This window comes from Leuciscus leuciscus (genome assembly GCF_965113295.1).
Source record: "Leuciscus leuciscus genome assembly, chromosome: 5".
In the NCBI taxonomy this organism is placed as follows: domain Eukaryota; kingdom Metazoa; phylum Chordata; class Actinopteri; order Cypriniformes; family Leuciscidae; genus Leuciscus; species Leuciscus leuciscus.
In genome coordinates, this window is record NC_138729.1 from 25,941,857 (window position 1) to 25,962,022 (window position 20,166).

The following is a 20,166-nucleotide window of genomic DNA, read 5'->3' on the forward strand; positions in this document are numbered from 1 at the left end:
TTTGTGATCATGATCAGTTCTTGTAAAAAAGTAACTTTTAATGCAAATGGTTCTGACAAACGTTTTATCTTTCTTTTTTTGGGGGGATTTTATATGATTGTTATTCTGTGGTCTCTTGATTCTCTTGAAAGTGCACATTTATAAATATAGAAAAACAAAATAGGCTGGAAAGAAATGTACATTACAACTTGGAAAGTCACCTAAAAATGTTTTTATATAATTAAATACAAAATTTTACAATTATTATTAATGGTACTTTTATTTTATTTTAGTTATTTTTACTACAAGTTAAAATGAATGAAAATGAGAAATGTTGCCTTGGCACCTAGCTGAATTTTTTCACGTTTATTTTTGTACCCCCTCTATGGGTCTAATTGTAAAATTACAGCTAGAAAAAATAAATGATTGAAAAAAAAAATTTTTTACACATATATTTAAGACTAAAATCAGTTTCCAAAAATAGTTTTCTACATCAGACCTTTTACCTTTTTTTAGGGTGCCGTCATTTATGGGTAAATTATTTTTGGCAAATTGTCTGAAACTTCACACACATTCAAATGAATCATTGCTATCTGAAAAGAAGTGAAAAGTTCTTAGTGTTTCAAAAAACATTAAAAAGCTTTATTAACATTCCATTTCAACTTGTGCTTCAATATTCATTTGAAACTTGCATGTATAAATGTCAAAAACTTGACTCAAATTCAGATGCAACTTCACTACCTGGAAAGTATGAAACCATGTCTTATAGTGTTTCAAAAAGCATTAAAGATTCTTAAAGAAATAAATCTTGGGATTCCAAATCAATGATTGTAACACAAGTGAAAATCAACAAGACTTATTTTTCAGTGTAGCCCACACTTTCCACACAACTCGATTTTGACCTGTTCATTTTGGAGAAACTTTCCAAACTGGCATAGGATAATGTACCAAATGCCTGAGTTCCACGGCTTTAGAAAACACATTTGGATTTGCAATGATATAGATAGATAGATAGATAGATAGATAGATAGATAGATAGATAGATAGATAGATAGATAGATAGATAGATAGATAGATAGATAGATAATGGAATTTATATGCATTTTCTATTTTAAAATGAACTCACTTTGGTGCCTTGACAGCATGTGACCTTACATTTGCTAATATCTCTACTTTCTTTTTGCCAAAAAAAACAAACAAAAAAAGTCAAGCACATAGACCTAGATTTTAATTGTATTGACTGAAGAGGATGTTATACAGAATATTACTAAAATGTTTTTTTTATTTACTATTATTGTATTTTAAAAAGCTATTTTCTTCGCGTCATTTATAAACGGGGTTAAGTAACGAAAATGTTTTTTAATGGCTTTAGTTAACTATAATAACTCTGGTGGTGCTAGTACCTTCTGGAAATGCTGTCTCAGTGTGCACCTCCTCAGATACAACCTGAGTGTTGAGATGCCACATCTACTGTTGTAGCTACTCGTCAGGTCGCCATATTAAACCTGACGGAATCAGCGACGGTCCGCGGCTGGGATCGCGAGGGGCCCCTCTCCAAAACAAATCCCTAAACACACCTTTATTCACCCCAGGAATCATTTATGCATCGGACTGAATAATCCAGTCTGTTCTCAGACAGGAGTCTGGGAAGGAGGTTTTGTTTTAGCGTGTTTGAGAGATGAGTAATTTGACCCAGCGGAGCTCCGGCCTGGTGCAAAGGCGCACCGAGGCTTCGCGCAGCGCTGCAGCCGCAGACAGAGAGCGCGGATCCGGCGACGAGGACTACGAGCCCCGCCGAGGAGATGAGCAGGACGACGACGACAGCGGTGATGCCAAGGAAACCAGACTGACCCTGATGGAGGAAGTACTGCTGCTGGGATTGAAAGATCGCGAGGTTGTTGTTGTTTTTGCTTTATTTTTTTAGTAGTTGTCTGTTCTTATCTCTCATCATCACTCACCACGATCGCGAGCTTCATAGTTAATATGTGAGCTCTTTAAAGAAAGATGCAGCTGGAAACAATCTGGGTTTTTTAAAACTCCTTTTCTTTTCTAAATTGATGACGTTTTGAGTTAAAAGCAAACAACAATATTTCTGTGATGCAATGTAGCTTTTAGCTTGCCTTGCACTGCAGTTACAAGTTCTCTCTGTGACCCATCAGACTGTCGAAACAAATCGACATTGCGTAAAGAACATAGTTTAAAACACAGAGTTATGCCTTTTAACTGTCTAATACTTAAATTATACTCCGTTACCTATAGTAAATGATAACCATTGTGACATTAAGATGCTATGACATTATCTTGTCATATCCTCAGTATGATGGCTTCAGATACAGTGTTGCTTTAAGAAACTAAAATGTGAAGCAATTGTTTATTATTAAGATTTATAATTGCAGAAATGCCTTCATTGCCCACTGAGATTAGTGTCACACTAGTCACCCACATGTTCTAGCCTACATATTCTAACAAAGCATGTAAATCCAAACTCACAGTCACAACAAGAAGTGTTTTGGACAAATCCATGTTTTATTTTACTTTTGTATTTATATAGTTTGCCTTTTGATGCAGATCTGAAACTTGAAACATCTACTACTGAGTTGACATGAATCAAATAATGAAAACATCCAAAGTGAAACCGTTGATAACCATCCATCAAATCATTTGTTTGGACTGCCAAATGTCAAGACATTTTTGCTCTAAATTAGATAATGTAGTTATGGATAAAAAGTTGTTTTTAAAGCAATAACTTAACATCTCTCGTGGAGTTAAACATCCAATTCCTTTTGTTTTACTTGCTATTAGCAAGTAAACAGTCTGTTCTGTTTAGTATTTAGTAAGTTGTAAGCTAGTACAACTTCTGATCATAACCATTCATTGGGAGGGAGGCCACCAACATGGAGGATCTGTTTGAAAAGCGAAGGACATACTCCATAAAATTATGTAGAACTTTCTAATCCATTATCACACAACTCTGTAAGAATTCTTTATTTTCAGTTTACTCTTATGATTTTTATTTTATTTTTTAAGTGAAGAAAGACCAGATCTAGTTTTAGAATTTGTAAACTCTTTCTCGCCATGAATATAGCCGGGGTAGCTGGCATCATGGCGTTAAACTATAAACAAACAAACAAACAAATGTAGAACTTTCTAAATGTGGGTTTTATTGGTTGTTACACTCATAGATGCCACAAAAGTAGAATGCTTCATTTTAAGAGGGAAGGTCATGAGTATTTTGATTTTGGGGATTAACAAATATGACTGTTCTTAATAAAGGGAAAGCACCTAAAATTAGCCAGTTTGGTGTATTGACCGACCCTTAATTAAGGTTTATACTATAGTAGGTAGTGAATTGTACCTAGCTCATTGTCTGGCCTTTGTAGTTAGGTTTTGGTTTTTTGGTCAAGCATTTGACAGGGCAGTGTTACTGAAGACACCTCTCTTTACAGCTCATTCATATCGAATTACTGCCTACTTTAATTTATGCTCTCAACAGCAATGGCTTTTGGGTACTATTCAAAATTAATTGTAGCCTATAGAAAAATGGCCAGTGTTTTACTCAGGCAATATGTCTTGGATCCTGCTTTGTCCACAAACCTCACACAACAGGTTTCTGGTTGTTTTACATGTCAAAAATAAGGTTTTGGAGTTTAATGGTTTGATTGATCAATGGTTACTCGAGACACTGTCAATACATTTGTAGAACACAAAATGATCTTGGCCTCTCAAACCTGGAATCACTGTGTCATTTTTCCACAACAGAGATTTCTAACGAATTGACTTTTAGATGGATATAGTGTCTTTCCCTGTTGTCATGTTAAGATGTTTATGATCAGTTCAACATCTTACATTGATCCTGGAAGTGTCATGCTAGTGTACATTTTGTTCAGTATATTAGTTTTGCAGAAGTCTTCCTTGTGTTTTTAACAACAGTACACTGTTTTGCCCAAGAACAACACAGAAGGTTTTTTAATCCGGAGGGAGCATTCCCGTCGCTTGTTCACAAAGCTTTCCTTTGGGTTTTAGATTACTGCCGTTTTCAGACATTGAATATCATGTCGAGGCCTCACTAAGATTTGCTTATCTGTATGGAAAGTTGCAGAAAGGATAAATGGATTAACATAGCATGTTCCAACTTCCAGGTCTACAGTTTGCTCATGCTTATGGTTGGCAGTTGGCAACAAATGTAGAAGTTGAAACATTGTCAAAAAAATATTCTGAAAAATGTTAATATATTCTGGCTATTGGTTATGTTGCTTGATTCTAGGAGAATCTCACAGAACTTGTCTGAAACATGTCTGGGTCATATTTCATCCCAAAGTCAAAAGAAAGAAAATAAATTAAATTAAATTTGAACCTTTGAGATTTTTTAGTATCATGCACATTACTATTATTATATTACACTAATGCATTTTAGTAATGTGAATTTGGAGGAGAAATGTGTTTGACATGAAAAAGAAAACCTTAAAGGTAGCCAATGTTTTTCATAAACATTTTGTTACCAAAGAAACCACTGATGTTCCATAAGCACCACCTACTGTCAGAGAGTGAATTTACATTTTCATTCAGTCCGTATGCTGTTTGTGTGTAATGTAACATTATTTCACAAATCTAAAGTCAGACCATTCTGTTTTTGCTTGAAATTATGCAATCTAATTCAAATCAAAAACAACTACTAATGCCACGTCTGTTGCATCTTTGTTTTTCGATCGTGATTAAAATGCAGTGGTTGCCTCTAATTTCAAATGCCTACTGATATTTAAGGCCAGTTTGCCTGTTATAAAGCAAATAAACAACAAATTAATTTGCTGCTTTATCAACCAGTAAATCATGATCGGTGTATCACTAATTAAGAGATGGCAACCCATGACCTTCTACTCAGAGCTGTTTACGTCCTCGGAATTGTGTGTTTCTAGGCCAACACTATCATTGACGAAATGAATCTGCAGCAGTCGGGTGGTACAAGTTGTTTACGTTCATTATTGTAATGTTATGTTCTTTGACACATGAGGTAATTTAACGCTGTCTCTTGTGACGCTTTGCAGACTCTGCTCTGGCTTTGCGCTTTCATGCGTTTTAAAAGAGGCGTGGCTTTGGAGAGAGCTCTCTGAAGGGAGGGTGGGATACTCTTAAATCTAGCTTGCACCTTTAATGGTTTTAATTTTATTTCCGGTTTTTTTTTTTTATGTCTCTTTGTTACTCATTACTTGTATTTACTACAGTAACAATTAACTAAAACTAAACCAAACCTTAAACCTGTAGTATGTCCATATTGTTTATTTTACTAAGTATATCTATTTGTGTAAAAGACACATTAAAATTAAGTTTTAAGTATATGAAGGGGCTATTTTGCATGTGGTTAATCTCCTCCAACAGTTGTGACTGTGCCATGTTTAAATACAGCTGCCTTTGCCTACTGAGCCTTTATCATGACTGTCTGCTTGTGTCTCAGCTCAGCTCTTACTCTGGCTTTATGTTGTTGTCAGAGCACAAAGTACATCTAGTGTACTCACAGGACAGAGGACTTGCACACAGTGTCAACAAGAAAACCATGACCAACCTTTCCTGAGTTTGAGTGCTGTGTTGTTTAAAGAAGCAATGTTGTCTAACCTGCCACAGCAAAAGCAAACCACAATGATCCTATCAATTCCCAATGGACAAAATCCTGTCCTATATATTTTTTTGCTAGTTCTAGTTTCACTCCTCGGATATACATCACAGTTGGGAAGAAAAGACAGTGTATGTGCAATTCTTTACTGTCACTTCATTTATTTAATGCAGACTTAATTTCTTTCAGATAAAAAAACTTTTGAACAGTAGAGTAGGTCTATAAAGTATAAAGTAGTTCTTAATATGAGCTATTTTTTAATAAACCAAGCACTCTGCTGAACTTGTTCCTCATGCGTTTTTGTTGTATGAAGAAGCAGCTTTGACATTTAATGATTCTTTTAAAGTTCCACTAGAAATAAAAAAACGTGATGTATGTCATCACTACACACCCACATGGCTTGAATCTTATGTTTTGTTTTTTTTTCTGAACAATTTCAGTAGGGATGCACTGAAATGAACATTCTGGGCCGAAACCGAAACTTTTAAAATAATTATTAATGTCTCATTTTAAATTCTTTTTTTTTTTTATTAGACTTTTAAAGGAGACATATCATGCTTTTAAATTGTTCCTTTTTACATATAAATCATACATTTGTAGTCTATATAAAGCGGAACTGCAATGCTTGGGTCTGAATACCTCATTATTATAGCTCCACAGGCCCCTTTTCTACCCCTTTTCTAATGTGCTTCTGAAAGCAACTCGTTTTGGTGCGGTCTCTTTAAATAAAATTGAGACACTTCATACCCCGCCCCCTCTCCAGGTTGTAGCGGTGACACTCGGTTCAACTCCACCCCGTTCGGCCATTTTTGTAGTCTGGTAGCAGAGATAGGATTATCTAGCGCACAGAAACTTTTATACACACGTTATTAACAAAATGTCCAGCCAGCCTTACATGTTCGAGCCAGAGCCGGAGCGAAATGAAAATGAAGACGACGAACCTGCAGAACAACGTCTTCATATGGATGTATCGCAATGGTGTGTACTGTATTTACACATGAAACTTTGGTCTTCCGACCTTTTACCACCGTGTCGATTTATTTTGATTAATATGTCCGAGGGAGAGAGAGCAAGACAGCGTCTAGTTTGGAGACGGTGATGTCTTGTTTACACTTTCGCCTGGCTCTGAAGAGAGAGAGTGAGCGCGCGCGCGACCGGGTCTCTCTCTCTGCTCGTTCTTTCAGTTAAACATGCTCCTGTCACAAGCGCGGCAGTTCACCTACATTAGACGGTGTAATGAAGCGTGTGGGTTACTACATCCAACAACCGAACATTTTAACTTACCCTCTCGTAACTTCTGCATCCTTTAGCTTGGACTACAAAATTGCAGCGAGAAATAATAATGGCGGATTGCTCGAAGTGTTGGGCCGGAAGTCAATGTCCTTATTTGGCAGTTCCGCTGCAAATACTGTGACGTGATAGTTCAAAAAACGTCATAGATAACAGAAAAATCTGAACCGGTTGAAAAATATGACCAAAACAGAATATAAAGATATCAACGAAGCACCTGAAGAGAATAATTTCATCTTTTCTGTACTTCTAAACACTCCAAATATACAACATAATGCATTTAAGGGCTAAAAAAGTGCATTTAGCATGATATGTCCCCTTTAAATTAAATAATCAATAATGTTACTGAATCTGAATAAAAAAAAATAAAAAAAATGTCTTTACACTTATTTAAAGTAACACAAAAAAATGGACACAAAATAGGCCCATATTAAAATAATATTAAATATCAATATATTAAAATCAATATACAGTAGTCATTTGAAGTGGATCAAAACCTTTCATCAAAGTTATGCATGAACTTTGAACAATACCTGTTCTTGTCTCAGGACAACTTTGTTGAACTTTTGATCCACTTCAAATGTTGACTACTGTATTATTCTTTATTCAGTTCTATGCAACAGAATCAGATTTAACAGATTTATTTTTTGACAATTCGTGAGCTTAGAATTATAAGGTTATATCTCCACTTTTGGTCGAAATTGAGTTTTTGACATAATCTGATCAATTAGGTGTTTATTAATGCCTGTGTGGTGTTATTTTTGTAAAAAAAATTAAATTAAAGTTATTAATAATTAATCAAATAAAAAGGTTCCATCTCACAAAAACATAAACCGAGTTGGGATTATAAGGTTCTATCTCCAGTAGATTCAATATCCAATCAAAATCAAAAATCCAATCAAGCTGTGTGCTTGTATTATAAATATATAAATTGATTAAAATCAATGGTTATATACATTTATTCTTTGAAATGTGGGGTTTTATTTGTAAAAGTGGAGATAGAACCTTATAATTCCAAACAGAATCAGAGCTCTCAGAATTATAAGGTTCTATCTCCATTTGGGCCATCTTAAAAAATCCCATTTCCAAATGTGCCAGGATTTTGATATTCTATCCTCAAAGTACCTGTAGGGTGATGGTCTTGTTGAGCTATAATAGTAGATTATACTACATAACCGTTTTGCCAGCTGGGATGTAAAAACTTTGATGCTCAATATCTCAGAACTACCCTAAACGGAGATAGAACCTTATAATTCTAAGCTCACGAATTATCAAAATAAAGTATAGTCTTAGAAAGATTATTATCAGAGCATTTGAGCAGAGCAGGGAGTGGATCAGTGAACCATGTTACACCACAGGAGGGCTATTGCAAACAGAAACAAATCCAGATAAATTTCATGTTGGCACGTTATTTGAGCGGACTTTGCTTTTTTACGTCACGGGACCCTTGCGGATCCTTCCGCACGCAGAAAGTATAACACTGGCTTAAAGGCCCATTGATGTGCCGTGGAACTTGTAGCTTTTTATGAGGAGTTGACGTCATTTCCACTGAAACAGGAAGCTAAGGCGGGACATATTGAATGGCTCCTCCCCCTTTTCAAATAGCCAATACCATTTAGTTTACCTCACAGACTGCAAGTCGTACTTGACAGTATCATGGAAGCGAATCCGTAAATGCAAATTTTGTCATTGTTTTGGAACACCAGCTTATTCATAACCTCAAGGCTAACATATTCATACTAAAAGCAAACAAACTTAAATTTTGATTTCAGGGGGCCTTTAAGAGCGTGCACACTGAGCGCAACATTGAGCATTTGCTTCGAAGCTGTGCATCTTTGGAAGCGCACCACTTGCAAAGTTACAAAACATGCTGCACGAGAGTGCAACCTGATCGCTGAACACGGAGAGGAGGGGCTGAGCGCCATATTTTTGGCTTATATTTTCTGCCTTTTTTATATCTTTCGGCCAAAAAACGAAAATGACATTTTTGACTGATCATTTTTGGCAGCAGAAATTTCGGTGCATCCCTAATTTTCAGTTTAAAGCAAATTATCTGTGTAAACTGACATTTCAACAAAAGTTAGATGTGATTTCTGTTTTTAGAACTTTTCAAACTTACAACATATAATGATTTATTACGTTATTTTGCTTATTTACTCATTGTGCATCACTCTGGGGTTTTGCATGTGCTGAGCAAACTTGCCTGTGTTGCCAGTGCCTTAAAAGAGGCCTGTTGTTTCCCGGTTGTGGCCTCTGGGATAGGGAGGCTGGACCTTCACAAAGCAGGCCTTGTTAGTACTGGAAGGATCCATCGCTCACTTCATCCACTGCTGAACATGACACTGCAGCAGATGGAGCTGCAAAAATGAAAACTAACAGCATAACTATCCCTCAGTGTTGGGGAAAATTCCCCATTTTATTTTATAAATTTAGTTCAAGTATTGACATTTGAATTTCATTGTCCACACCCCACAGGTTTTGAACTGGCATGACAACAGGAGAAATTTACTGAATTGCAATTCAAAGAAATGCAATAGTTACACAAATGTATTACTCCAACAAGTTGTGTGATCATTACTATTTTGACTTTTTTTTTTTTCTGGTATGTAGTATACATTTTCATTTCAGCTGATTAGACAAAGTTAAATAATTTTTTTTTGTTTTTACCTCTTCTGTTTTACCACACAGCACCACAAAATGTTCACTATGTTTTCAGATAACTCTAAGGAGCTGTTTACACAACACCATTTTTAACTAAAAAAATTAAACTGTTGTTTATGCGTTTTGGCCATTCATTTACACGTCAACGACGTTTTGGGAGCCTGAAATGCAAACTTTTGAAAACGGGATTCAAAGTGCAAGTTTTTGAAAATGATACCGTAACTTTCTCAGTGTAAACTACAAAAACGTGAATTTATGAAAACGGTGACATCATGCATATGCGTATTACGTGTTCAGGCTATGGGCATGTAGGTTTTCTTTACAAAGTAACATCGCCAACTACTGGACTTGGCAGCATAACACAGTGTTTTTAGTCGTATTCGCTGATCTGTGTGAACAAGGATCGTTTTGACAACGTTGTCACCCTAAAAATAAAGGGTGACAAAAATTGGGGATAAATTCGAGTATTTTGGAAGATTTGAAAATGACATTTTAATTTTTAAGTATAATTACATACAAATTTCTGTAGGTGACTTTTCAAACTTTGATTATTAATATACAACTTTATCAATCTTCCCCATACTTTGTCTGATAACATGTTTATGGGAATATTTGAATTATATTGAATTAATATTTGAATAATATATCATATTTGAATTGCAGTTCTTTTTTCACAAATTACAATAAAGCTATTTTTAGGATTTGTGTTAGGATTTTTTAGGCATAAATTAGATCCTTGTGTGATGATGGGTCTTCACACAAAACAACTGGTGTCCATATTAGCAGTGTTTATTATTTAGAGTCATCTGTAAACTGTTTAGAAAAGTTTTCTCTGTTCACAAACCATTTGGATGGAAGTTGTATAGCTGCACTGAAGCTCTGAACCTTGATGGGGCATTTGTACTGACTTTCTTGGTTTTGTTTATGTGCAAGGGCTACACCTCCTTCTGGAATGACTGCATTTCATCAGGCCTGCGGGGCTGCATGCTCATTGAGCTGGCCTTACGAGGGAGACTGCAGCTGGAGGCCTGTGGCATGAGGAGGAAAAGCCTGCTCACCCGGAAGGTAAGCACGCTGGAAATGATCATACGATAGGGAGAGGCTTCCTGTTTTGGATGCTTCCTTCAGCTGTGTTCACTTGCTACACACATTTAAAGGGTTAGTTCACCCCAAAACAAAAACGCTGTCATCTTTTACTCACTCTCATGTTGTTCCAAACTTGTGTGACTTTTTACAAGAAGATATTTTGAAGAATGTCGGGATCCCATTGACTTTCATTGTATGGACTAAAAGGAAAATACAGAGCCATGTTTTTAAAAATATCCTCCCAGAACGTCATTTAAACATTTCAGATGTATTAGGCTATACTGATGGTACAGGTTCAGTTGCACAGGTTTCTACAAACACAGCTGGACTGAACAAATTCAGATGATATATTCTTTATGTGCTTGTAGAATTCAGCACTCTGGTGTCATTACATTTACAGTTGTGTTGGACACTTTCTACCACAAGAGGGGGCACTTTGATGTTAATTGTGTGTCAGGAGGTCACTTTTTTGCGGTTGGTGTTGGCTGTTGGAAGTGAGAACTTTTATTATTAAACTGGGCTCAGATGTATCCCTGGAAAATGCATTAGATTTAATACATGAATTAAAACTCTTTGGTCTTCAGTTGAAGTAGTTCATCTCCTTCACATGATTTTACCCTCATGATTTCTCTGCCTTGATGTCAGTGGTGCTTTTGTGCAGTATAATGTTTTAATGTGTTCAGTGACGTTTCTCTTCTCCTTTTTCTTAGATTATATGTAAGTCTGATGCTCCAACTGGGGACGTGCTGTTGGACGAGGCTCTAAAACACATAAAAGACACTCAACCGCCCGAAACCGTGCAGAGCTGGATAGAGTTGCTCAGTGGTGAGTATCATTTGAGATCTGAATTTTTTTCCCCTAATTACTTCATCAATACCATACCTTGGCTTTAGAGAACAGCATAAATATTACTATGTAAACTCTAAAAACTTAAACTCTTATTTAATTATTATTTAATGGTTATTTTTTGATTATATTATACTGCTGTCCAAAAGTTCGGGGTCGTAATGTTTTTTAATGTTTTTGAAAGAAGTCTCTAAAGCTCACTATGGCTACATTTGTTTGATCAAAAATACAGTAAAAACTGTAATATTGTGAACTACCATTACAATTTAAAATAACTATTTGCTATTTAAATATATTTTAAAAATGCAATTTATTCCTGTGATGGCAAAGCTGAATTTTCAGCAACCATTATTAGAGTTATCAATGTCACATGATCCTTCAGAAATCATTCTAATATACTGATCTGGTGCTCGAGAAACATTTCTTATTACTATCAATGTTGATGAATAGAAAGTTCAAAAGAAAAGCATTTATTTAAAATAGAAACCTTTTGTAACATTATAAAAGTCTTTACTGTCACCTTGGATTAATTTAATGCATGCTTTCTGAATAAAAGTATTACAAATCTTTTGACCAATAGTGTAATTACATTACATGAAATTGGGTAACACTTTATTTTACAGTGTCCTTGTGACATAGGTTACATGTACTTACAATAGTAATAATAAATCCTAATCCTACCCTAACCCTATAGTAAGTACATGTAGTTGCTAAATATTACTCAGTACTTAAATATATAATTACACTGTAACAATGACACTTTAAAATAAAGTGTAACCAAATTTTATTAAATTGAACAATTTTAACCATTGCTACCTGCTAAATATACTTTGCCTGGTGCGCATAAAACATCTGGATCCAGACTCACTTTGGTCCAATGATTGAGAGAGATTTCTGGGACCTACTGTGGCTATGAGCTCAGTTGGAAATGTCTCAGTATGGAGAGCCGAAGGGTCAAAGGGTGAGATCAAAGCGCCTGAGAGAAGGAGCTGCCATCCTCGTTTAGATAGTGTATAAAAATGTGCTCAGAATTAGATCAGAGCCATAAATTACTGCAGGCTGATGACTAGCAAATGCTTGAGCACAGCCTGCTTTGATCCTGTGCTGTCTGTGCTTCTCTGCTTCAGCACAGGAGCTGACCAACTGAGCTGGTGGTACTCGCTCAAGGGACTCTAGCATGACTTCTGCATTCAAAGTTCCTGTCTGAAACTTGTGAAAGACTCAAAACGGCGGGAATCTAGACAAAAACATATTAAAACTATTAATAATGTAATGAGCCTGTAGGAGCAGCTGTCAATAAATGGGATTATACTCTTGAAAAAAAGTGTTTACCCGAAAACTAGAATAGGGATGCACAATATAGCAGTGATTTTTTTTTTTTTGTGGTAGTAGTTTTTTATATAGGTATTGGTCGATATTAGATATTTAAAGGGATAGTTCACCCAAAAACGTAAAATTCTGTCATCATTTACTAACCCTCAAGTTGTTCCAAACCTGTTAGAGTTTCTTTCCTCTGTTGAACACAAAAGAAGATATTTTTAGGTAACCAGACAGTCAACGGTAGCCATTGACTTCTATGACTATACCATCAACTGTCTGGTTACCGACATTCTTCAAAATATCTTCTTTTGTGTCCCTTTAATTGTGCATGCTCAATTAAAGTTAAGTTAGTCAATAAAAGCACTAATAAATTTAATGACAAAATGAATATCCTTTTTCATACAGTACATTTAATATTGCTATGCCTAAATACACTTGCGTTTAAATACCTTTTTTTTCTTAGTGTTTATTTAATTTAATTAGGCATAATGTAGAATTATTATATTAACCGTTTATTGGTTATTGGCCCTAATAAAATAAATAACAGCTTACTGATATTGACTACAATTAGAATTATGGTGCAACCCTTCATTTATAATAATAATTATAAGTAAATGATAGACTTATGTCTAACAGCTGTGCCAATAAACGGAATAGAAAATAGCATTTTTTCCTCATACTTATAAAAAAAACTTCTCACGATTCGTTAATCCCGATAGCTGAAATAGTAAAATGTATAATAGCTGTAAAAGTTTTCGAGAGAGTTCCACATGTAATGCTAGATATTTCATATGCAAGCATGTCAGCCAATCACAGCAGTGGGCGTTTACACTGAAGTCTCACAGCAGACACGCCCCTTCAAACAGAGCGTTCAAATCAGAGGCTAAAATAAGGCTAGGAAATATGCCTTTTATTTCTAAATTATAACAACTTTTGATCTAAAAAACATACTAACAGTATAAGGGCACCCCAGGAAACATTCTAAAATAATAAAATAATCAGTGCAATGGGACCTTTAAGAACAGTGAAGTCCATTCAAGTAACGCACTCATATCTTTCTTCTGAACTCACCTTGTGCTTCTGTTGTCAAAGGAGTGATGAAATCATCTTTATTTACATTTCTGTTTTAATACATTCCTAAAAACTCCTAATTCCTAAAATAAATGTAATAAATTTTGGCAGCAACTGCACAAGGTGCAAACAGGCCTGTATTTAAATACAGTTACTCGCGAAGTGTAACTCGACCTAGGACGGTGACACAAAACAAAACGTTGCGCTTTTCTAAGCGTGTAAAATGGATAACTATTTTGTATGGCGGAATACCATAGCAAGTGCTTGTAAGCACTTCGACTTGGCGCAGTAATATTTTCACTAGAGGGAGCGGGGGCCGGTGAGAGGATTTTTCACGAGTGAAGATATTACTGCGCCAAGTCGAAGTGCTTACAAGCACTTGCTATGGTATTCCGCCATACAAAATAGTTATCCATTTTACACGCTTAGAAAAGCGCAACGTTTTGTTTTGTGTCACCGTCCTAGGTCGAGTTACACTTCGCGAGTAACTGTATTTAAATAGGGAAAACGTGGAGGTGTTTGGTATCTTCTCTGCTTGGCCCATATTAAATGAACTGGGCTAACAAAGTTTCGCCGCAAGACAGAGGGATTTAGTGCACGCACTGAGACGAGAGAGGTATGTATCAACTCGTCTTAGTTAAGGGAATAACATAGTTTAATATGAAAAAACGGTGAAGTATCCCTTTAAAGGCTGCCACAGTGCCTTTTCTGTCAGTTTTTATTATTTTCGTGATACTTTTTGGTATTGTAAGTTGTAGCTATAGCAATAAAAAAAGGATCTCTGTCCTTGTCAAATAAAGTGAATGTTAGTTGATGTCTGGTGCTGAAAGTGCTTGTCTTTTGCAGGCGAGACATGGAACCCGCTGAAGCTTCACTATCAGCTGCGTAACGTCCGAGAGCGCCTGGCCAAGAATCTCGTAGAGAAGGGCGTCCTGACAACAGAGAAACAAAACTTCCTTTTGTTCGACATGACTACACACCCCCTTACCAATAATAATATTAAGCAGCGCCTTATTAAGAAGGTGCAGGAGGCCGTGCTGGACAAGTGGGTGAACGACCCTCATCGAATGGACAAACGCATTCTGGCCCTTATATTCCTAGCCCATTCCTCTGATGTACTAGAGAACGCGTTTGCCCCGCTTCTGGATGACCAGTACGATCTGGCCATGAAGAGAGTACGGCAGCTGCTGGACCTGGAGCCTGAGGGCGAGAGCATGAAGAACAACACCAATGAGCTGCTGTGGGCTGTGGTGGCCGCCTTCACCAAATGAAGCAATGGAAAATAAAACGGTTGGACTGGTTAAATCAGGTTTGAGAAGTGGATGACCTGGTGCATCAAAATGGGAGTCTTGGTTTTCTTTCCTTGTAGATATCTCCCTTCCTCCCTACTCTCTCTGCAAGATCTGTCATTGGGTTTCTCTCTTTTGTTTGACCGGTGTATTTTGTCCTCCTTTAATCGTTTGTTCATTTGAATGCAATTGGGTACTTTCTCACCATAGACTGTTGGAACATTTACATTTTGCATTGCTGCACAAAACGGCCTGTTTTTCATCGTTTCCTTGCCTGGACATCCGTGATGGGTACCTAACAGATCTTACAATGTTTTGTCATCAGTTTCATACATTTAATTGGTATTGATTCATTGTGACTCAAGCTGTGTACGCCAAAGCAGTATCTGCGTATGGTAAGACACAACAGATACTTAAGAAAATAAAGTACACTACCGTGTATCATAATTTTAATTTCAATTTGTTGTCAAAATTTGTTTTCATACTAATAATGGGGCCTGAAAAGAAACCAAAAAGGTAATCAAGGACTAAATCCTGATGTGATAACATTTTAGTGGTTTGTGGCAAGTGTGCTAGAGTGTAAGCAGTAGTGTGTAAGTGTGTGTTCAGTAGTGTGTAAGCTTCACATTCACACTACTGAAACAAACAAAACACACTACTGAAACAAAAACAAAACAAAAAAAACAGTGTTTTTAGAGAGGAGTGATGAAGTTCAGGCTGTTAGAGGACCTGTCAAGTATTTACTGGGTGGATTATCAGCAATCTTTTATGAGCTCTACCATTGCGATTCCTTCCGTTTGGTCCATAAACACCCCACGAATGCTTCAAACTCTACCTCTTCACACATTTATTGTTGTGACTCCTCATTAGCTTTCTTTTGTGTTACTTATAATACTTTTATGTGCCTGAGATTGGTTATAGGATGCATAGCTCTCAAGGTGCAGGATGTACTGTAGCTCTTTGTGACGTGGCATTAATGGAGCTAGATTCAGAAAGCGTTTGTTACTCGGTTGCTCAGTAGTCTTCATACCTTTTGTATATGCCTACCAGAAACTAATTTGAGGACCAAGAGTTTAATAAAGGAATCTGTGTCCTCCCTGCAAATAAAAAACATCTGTGTGGCATACAGCTTAATTTTCTTTTAATATTTTTCTATTGATTTATGTAAGGGCAAGTCCTCAAGGTTTTAAGAGATGTTTTATGGAAATGGTTTTGAATGTCAAAAGATTTAATTCATGTACTCACACTTCTAAACAAACATAGGATTAAAAAAAAATATATATATATATATAGACTTTATAATGTGACTTTTATATGTAAGAGCAGATTCCACCATTTTCTCGAGTCAGTATATTTTTGATAGTATTTTATTATCATTTGCTGATTGACATTGCATTCTGTCACAATCTAGTTAAATCTGTACATAGTTTCTTATGTAATCATGCTGCATCAAACCTGTTAATTTTGCCTGGTATGTAAAAGCTTACACAAGCATGTCTTAATTTTGTTTTTACGCTATGAAAATCTTTTGAGAAAGCCTTCATTCAATCACCATATTCTAATGTTGTTGTTTTTTTGTCATTATGCTGATTTTTATTCAGTTTTATAGCAATAATTTAAATCAACATGCTTTTGTTTTGTTCTTTGTTTTCTTCACAATGATGTTAAATGCTTGCTTCACAATAGTTAATTGTATGTAGCGATGGTCTGGGAAATCCACCAATTGTTTGGAAGAGTCGACCTATGGGATCTTCACCTGTCTGAAAAGTGTCTCGGAGTAAACGACAATTAAGATCATGTGTAGCTTTAGGACTCAATATAAAGGGACCCCAATGTATATACTTTCTTATTACAATGAAATAAACTATGGTCTTGAAAGTGCCTCAAACATCATCTGTTATTTATTTTGTGAAAAAGTAAGTGCTGCTTTTGATGCATCAGATTAGTTACATGCCATGGCGTTTTTGTTTTATTTCTCACATATAGGAAAACAAAAAGCCATGATTATACCATGATAATTATTTTTTTTTAAATTCAGGATTCACTGATGAATGGAAAGTTATTGCACCCTCACTGAATAAAAATATAAATTTCTTTAAAATCTGACCCCAAACTTTTGAACGGTAGTGGGGACATGATTGCAGATCACCTTCATCCATGTCAGACTACAGTTGGCCTCTGCAATGTGCATATTCTCTGAAGGACAGATGCATTTACTCTTAAAGTTAAGCATTTGAAACTTGTTAGTTATACCGTTGAGTAACACTCTTTATATAACTACTTTATACAACCACTAATGAGCATTTCAGCTATTTAAGTTGAGGTATGTTGGCTTGCTGACAGTTTAATTTCATTTCATTCCATAGCATGAAAAAAATCATTGCTATGATACTAGAGCCCAAAGCTGAAAAGCTTATTGAGAGTGAGTTTGTGTTTACCCTGTTGAGAGTAAACAGATTTATTCCACTGTATTTTGTGAGTAGGGTTTCTCTTACGTCAGGGTTCTTGTACACACACTTCTCATTTGGTCATTTTTCAATTAGTCTGTGAGTGGTATTTTTCCCATAGCAGTGGATGTTTGTTTACAAACAATATATAGTGTTGTTGAGTCTGGTCTATTCTTGTGCCTGGCCTGGTGTGATGTCTGGTTTCTGCAGACGTTTGGCCAGCTGTGGTGGAAGGTTGTGCCGTGTCTGCCTACGCAATAGCCTCACTGCATTAACATCTCAGCTGAGCTCATCTCTTAACGCTGAGAGAAAATGCTCAGCCAAAGGGTCAGAAGCGAGCATAACACCTTCATCCTTCAATATGGTTGAAACATGTTTCTCTGGCATCGTCAATGATGACTCATAGTTATGTAAAATTCTGTCTTTTCCTTAAAGGGAAAGCGCTTGACATGCATAAACTCACTTGGAAATGTTGAGACTTGGAAGTGTGTGATTATGTTGACTTATCCAGTGATTAAAAACCAGTCTCTGCTATATATATACATATACCACATTTTCAATGATTCTCAAACGACTCGTCAGCTAAATCCCTCCTTTTCGCTACTGATTGGCCAGACAGCTCAGTCTGTTGTGATTGGTTTACCGCGTACAGCGCGTGCGTTGAAAACAAAAACGTCCATAACCAAAACAAAGTCAGCTCTGCTTGTCCTGAGGCTTCCTACACTGTAAACTAAACACAGTAACGAACAATGACGTCGATTTTACCATATCAATCCGAGCTCGAGTTCGATGATGAAACACTGGAAGAACTAGTTATTCAACACGAACCTCCATCTTAAGGACGACTCGAGCAGGACGTTTCTCAGTGATACACTACTCAGTTTGAGGTAACGTTACATTATGAGATGTTGCAACTGTAATTCCTCACCATCAGCATTAACAAGTGCATATCCATCAACAAACCGATTATTTTACTTGTACTTATTTATTTACCGAGTATTTTTCTAATTTATTGCGGTGAACACGTGGAAACTGTATCAATAACAGTGCATACATTAGCCGAGCTCTAGCGTGAATGACTGATGTAACAAACATTGGTAAAAACAAATCTTGCTCCATGCTTAAACTTTACTCAAAGTAGTGAGAACAACAGACAATCTGCATTAATAGGCAAGGTTTTAGGTAGTGGTCCACAACTGATCAGCAGAAGTATTTCAGTAAGACAGTGATAACGTGAGTTAGCCAGTTAGCAGGAGACCTACAAAATATAAAACTCAAAACCAAGTATTTTGAACACCATCTTTCAAGAGTAAGCGGTTTGTGAATCCTGGCTTTACCTTCACATTGTAGAGCACAGTGTCTTCTCGACATGATACTCTCCAGTATCCACAGGAATCAGCTGCAGTGTTTGAGGTTCAAGTTTTTCCTGGTGTCTGTGTGTGTGAAATGAAAAACGATTCATTTCATTGACTCAGAGTCAATTCTTACTTTTGAAAGACAATAACTTTATATACGGTGCACTTTCAGATTTAAAACTTTGCAGGATGTTTTTATTCGCTTAGAGCAATGATACACACTACATGAAAGCCGGTCATTTTCAAAAATCCATAATGGGGCACTTTAACACGGCATGTTGTTACAAAGACACTGAACATTATTTGCAATAATTAATGCAATAAATAAACAAACAAAAAAACTTGGTGATGATGGTTTTGTATAAAAGTTTCTTAGTTAAAAAATATCAAGGGACTGAATGGGCAAAGATGTCCATTTGTCTTTTTAGCACTTCAAAGTTTGGGCATCTTTGTTAAAGTGTGTGTAGAACAGCAAACCTTTAATCATGTGTAGAAGTTACTAGAAAGCATGCAACAAAATCCCGAAGGGAAAAAAGTTTGGGAAGAAAACTGTGGTCTGATCAATAGATTAAAGAGGAGTCTAAGCAAAGCACATGTTTACCACAAACACCCCAACCATACATCTCTATCAGACTTGATGGTGGCAGCAACATATTCTGGATTTGATTAAAAATTCATGTTCCAGCAGGACGATAAAGCACTCAGAAAAAAAGTATGATTGAATGGTTTAAATACACTTATAATTCTGGAATGGTTCCGACTGAGCTGAGACATTAATCCAATTGAATATTTTTAGGTATGACTTGAACATTGCTGCAAGCCAACACTTTCTAATTTGGCAGAGACGGAGTGAATTTGTGTTGAAGAATTGAGATGTGGAAAGCTCATGCAGACATAACTAAGACGACTCATGTAGTTGCTACTAGAGGAATATGTGCACAGCATGAATTTATAGGGGGTGATTGCTTTGTGTTGAATTTATTGTTTATTCAACATGCTAAAATTTGGAAGTATAACAAAATGCAGAAATAAAATCAAGGGGTGAGTACTCTGTAAATGCATTGCCTGTTCAGTTTTCAATTAATGTCTATTCCATTTCAATAATTTTCCTTTATGATGAAATTTATTCCTCACGTGCTGAAACGTCTGTCCTTAACTTGGCAGGACCAGTGGTCAATCTGTGGGTGTCCAGCAATCTGAAAGTGCAACATTGTCTT

The 20,166-nt window shown here is 36.2% G+C and overlaps 1 protein-coding gene across 1 annotated transcript; it reads left to right on the forward strand.

Moving 5' to 3' along the window:
• Positions 1-1,459: 1,459 nt before the first annotated feature.
• Positions 1,460-17,029, forward strand: golph3a (golgi phosphoprotein 3a). Its single transcript, XM_082168794.1, has 5 exons — positions 1,460-1,873; positions 10,469-10,600; positions 11,332-11,446; positions 14,705-15,724; positions 15,760-17,029. The coding sequence occupies exons 1-4, from the start codon at positions 1,658-1,660 to the stop codon at positions 15,127-15,129; spliced, it is 888 nt and encodes a 295-aa protein (XP_082024920.1). The 5' UTR covers positions 1,460-1,657; the 3' UTR covers positions 15,130-15,724; positions 15,760-17,029.
• The last annotated feature ends 3,137 nt before the right edge of the window (positions 17,030-20,166 follow it).

Excerpts from the sequence above, each read along its gene's own strand:
- golph3a (XM_082168794.1), top strand. The coding sequence starts at position 1,658 with ATGAGTAATTTGACCCAGCGGAGCTCCGGCCTGGTGCAAAGGCGCACC. Across the intron at positions 1,874-10,468 it reads TGGGATTGAAAGATCGCGAG|GGCTACACCTCCTTCTGGAA; the intron begins GTTGTTGTTGTT and ends TTTATGTGCAAG. Across the intron at positions 11,447-14,704 it reads CTGGATAGAGTTGCTCAGTG|GCGAGACATGGAACCCGCTG; the intron begins GTGAGTATCATT and ends TGTCTTTTGCAG.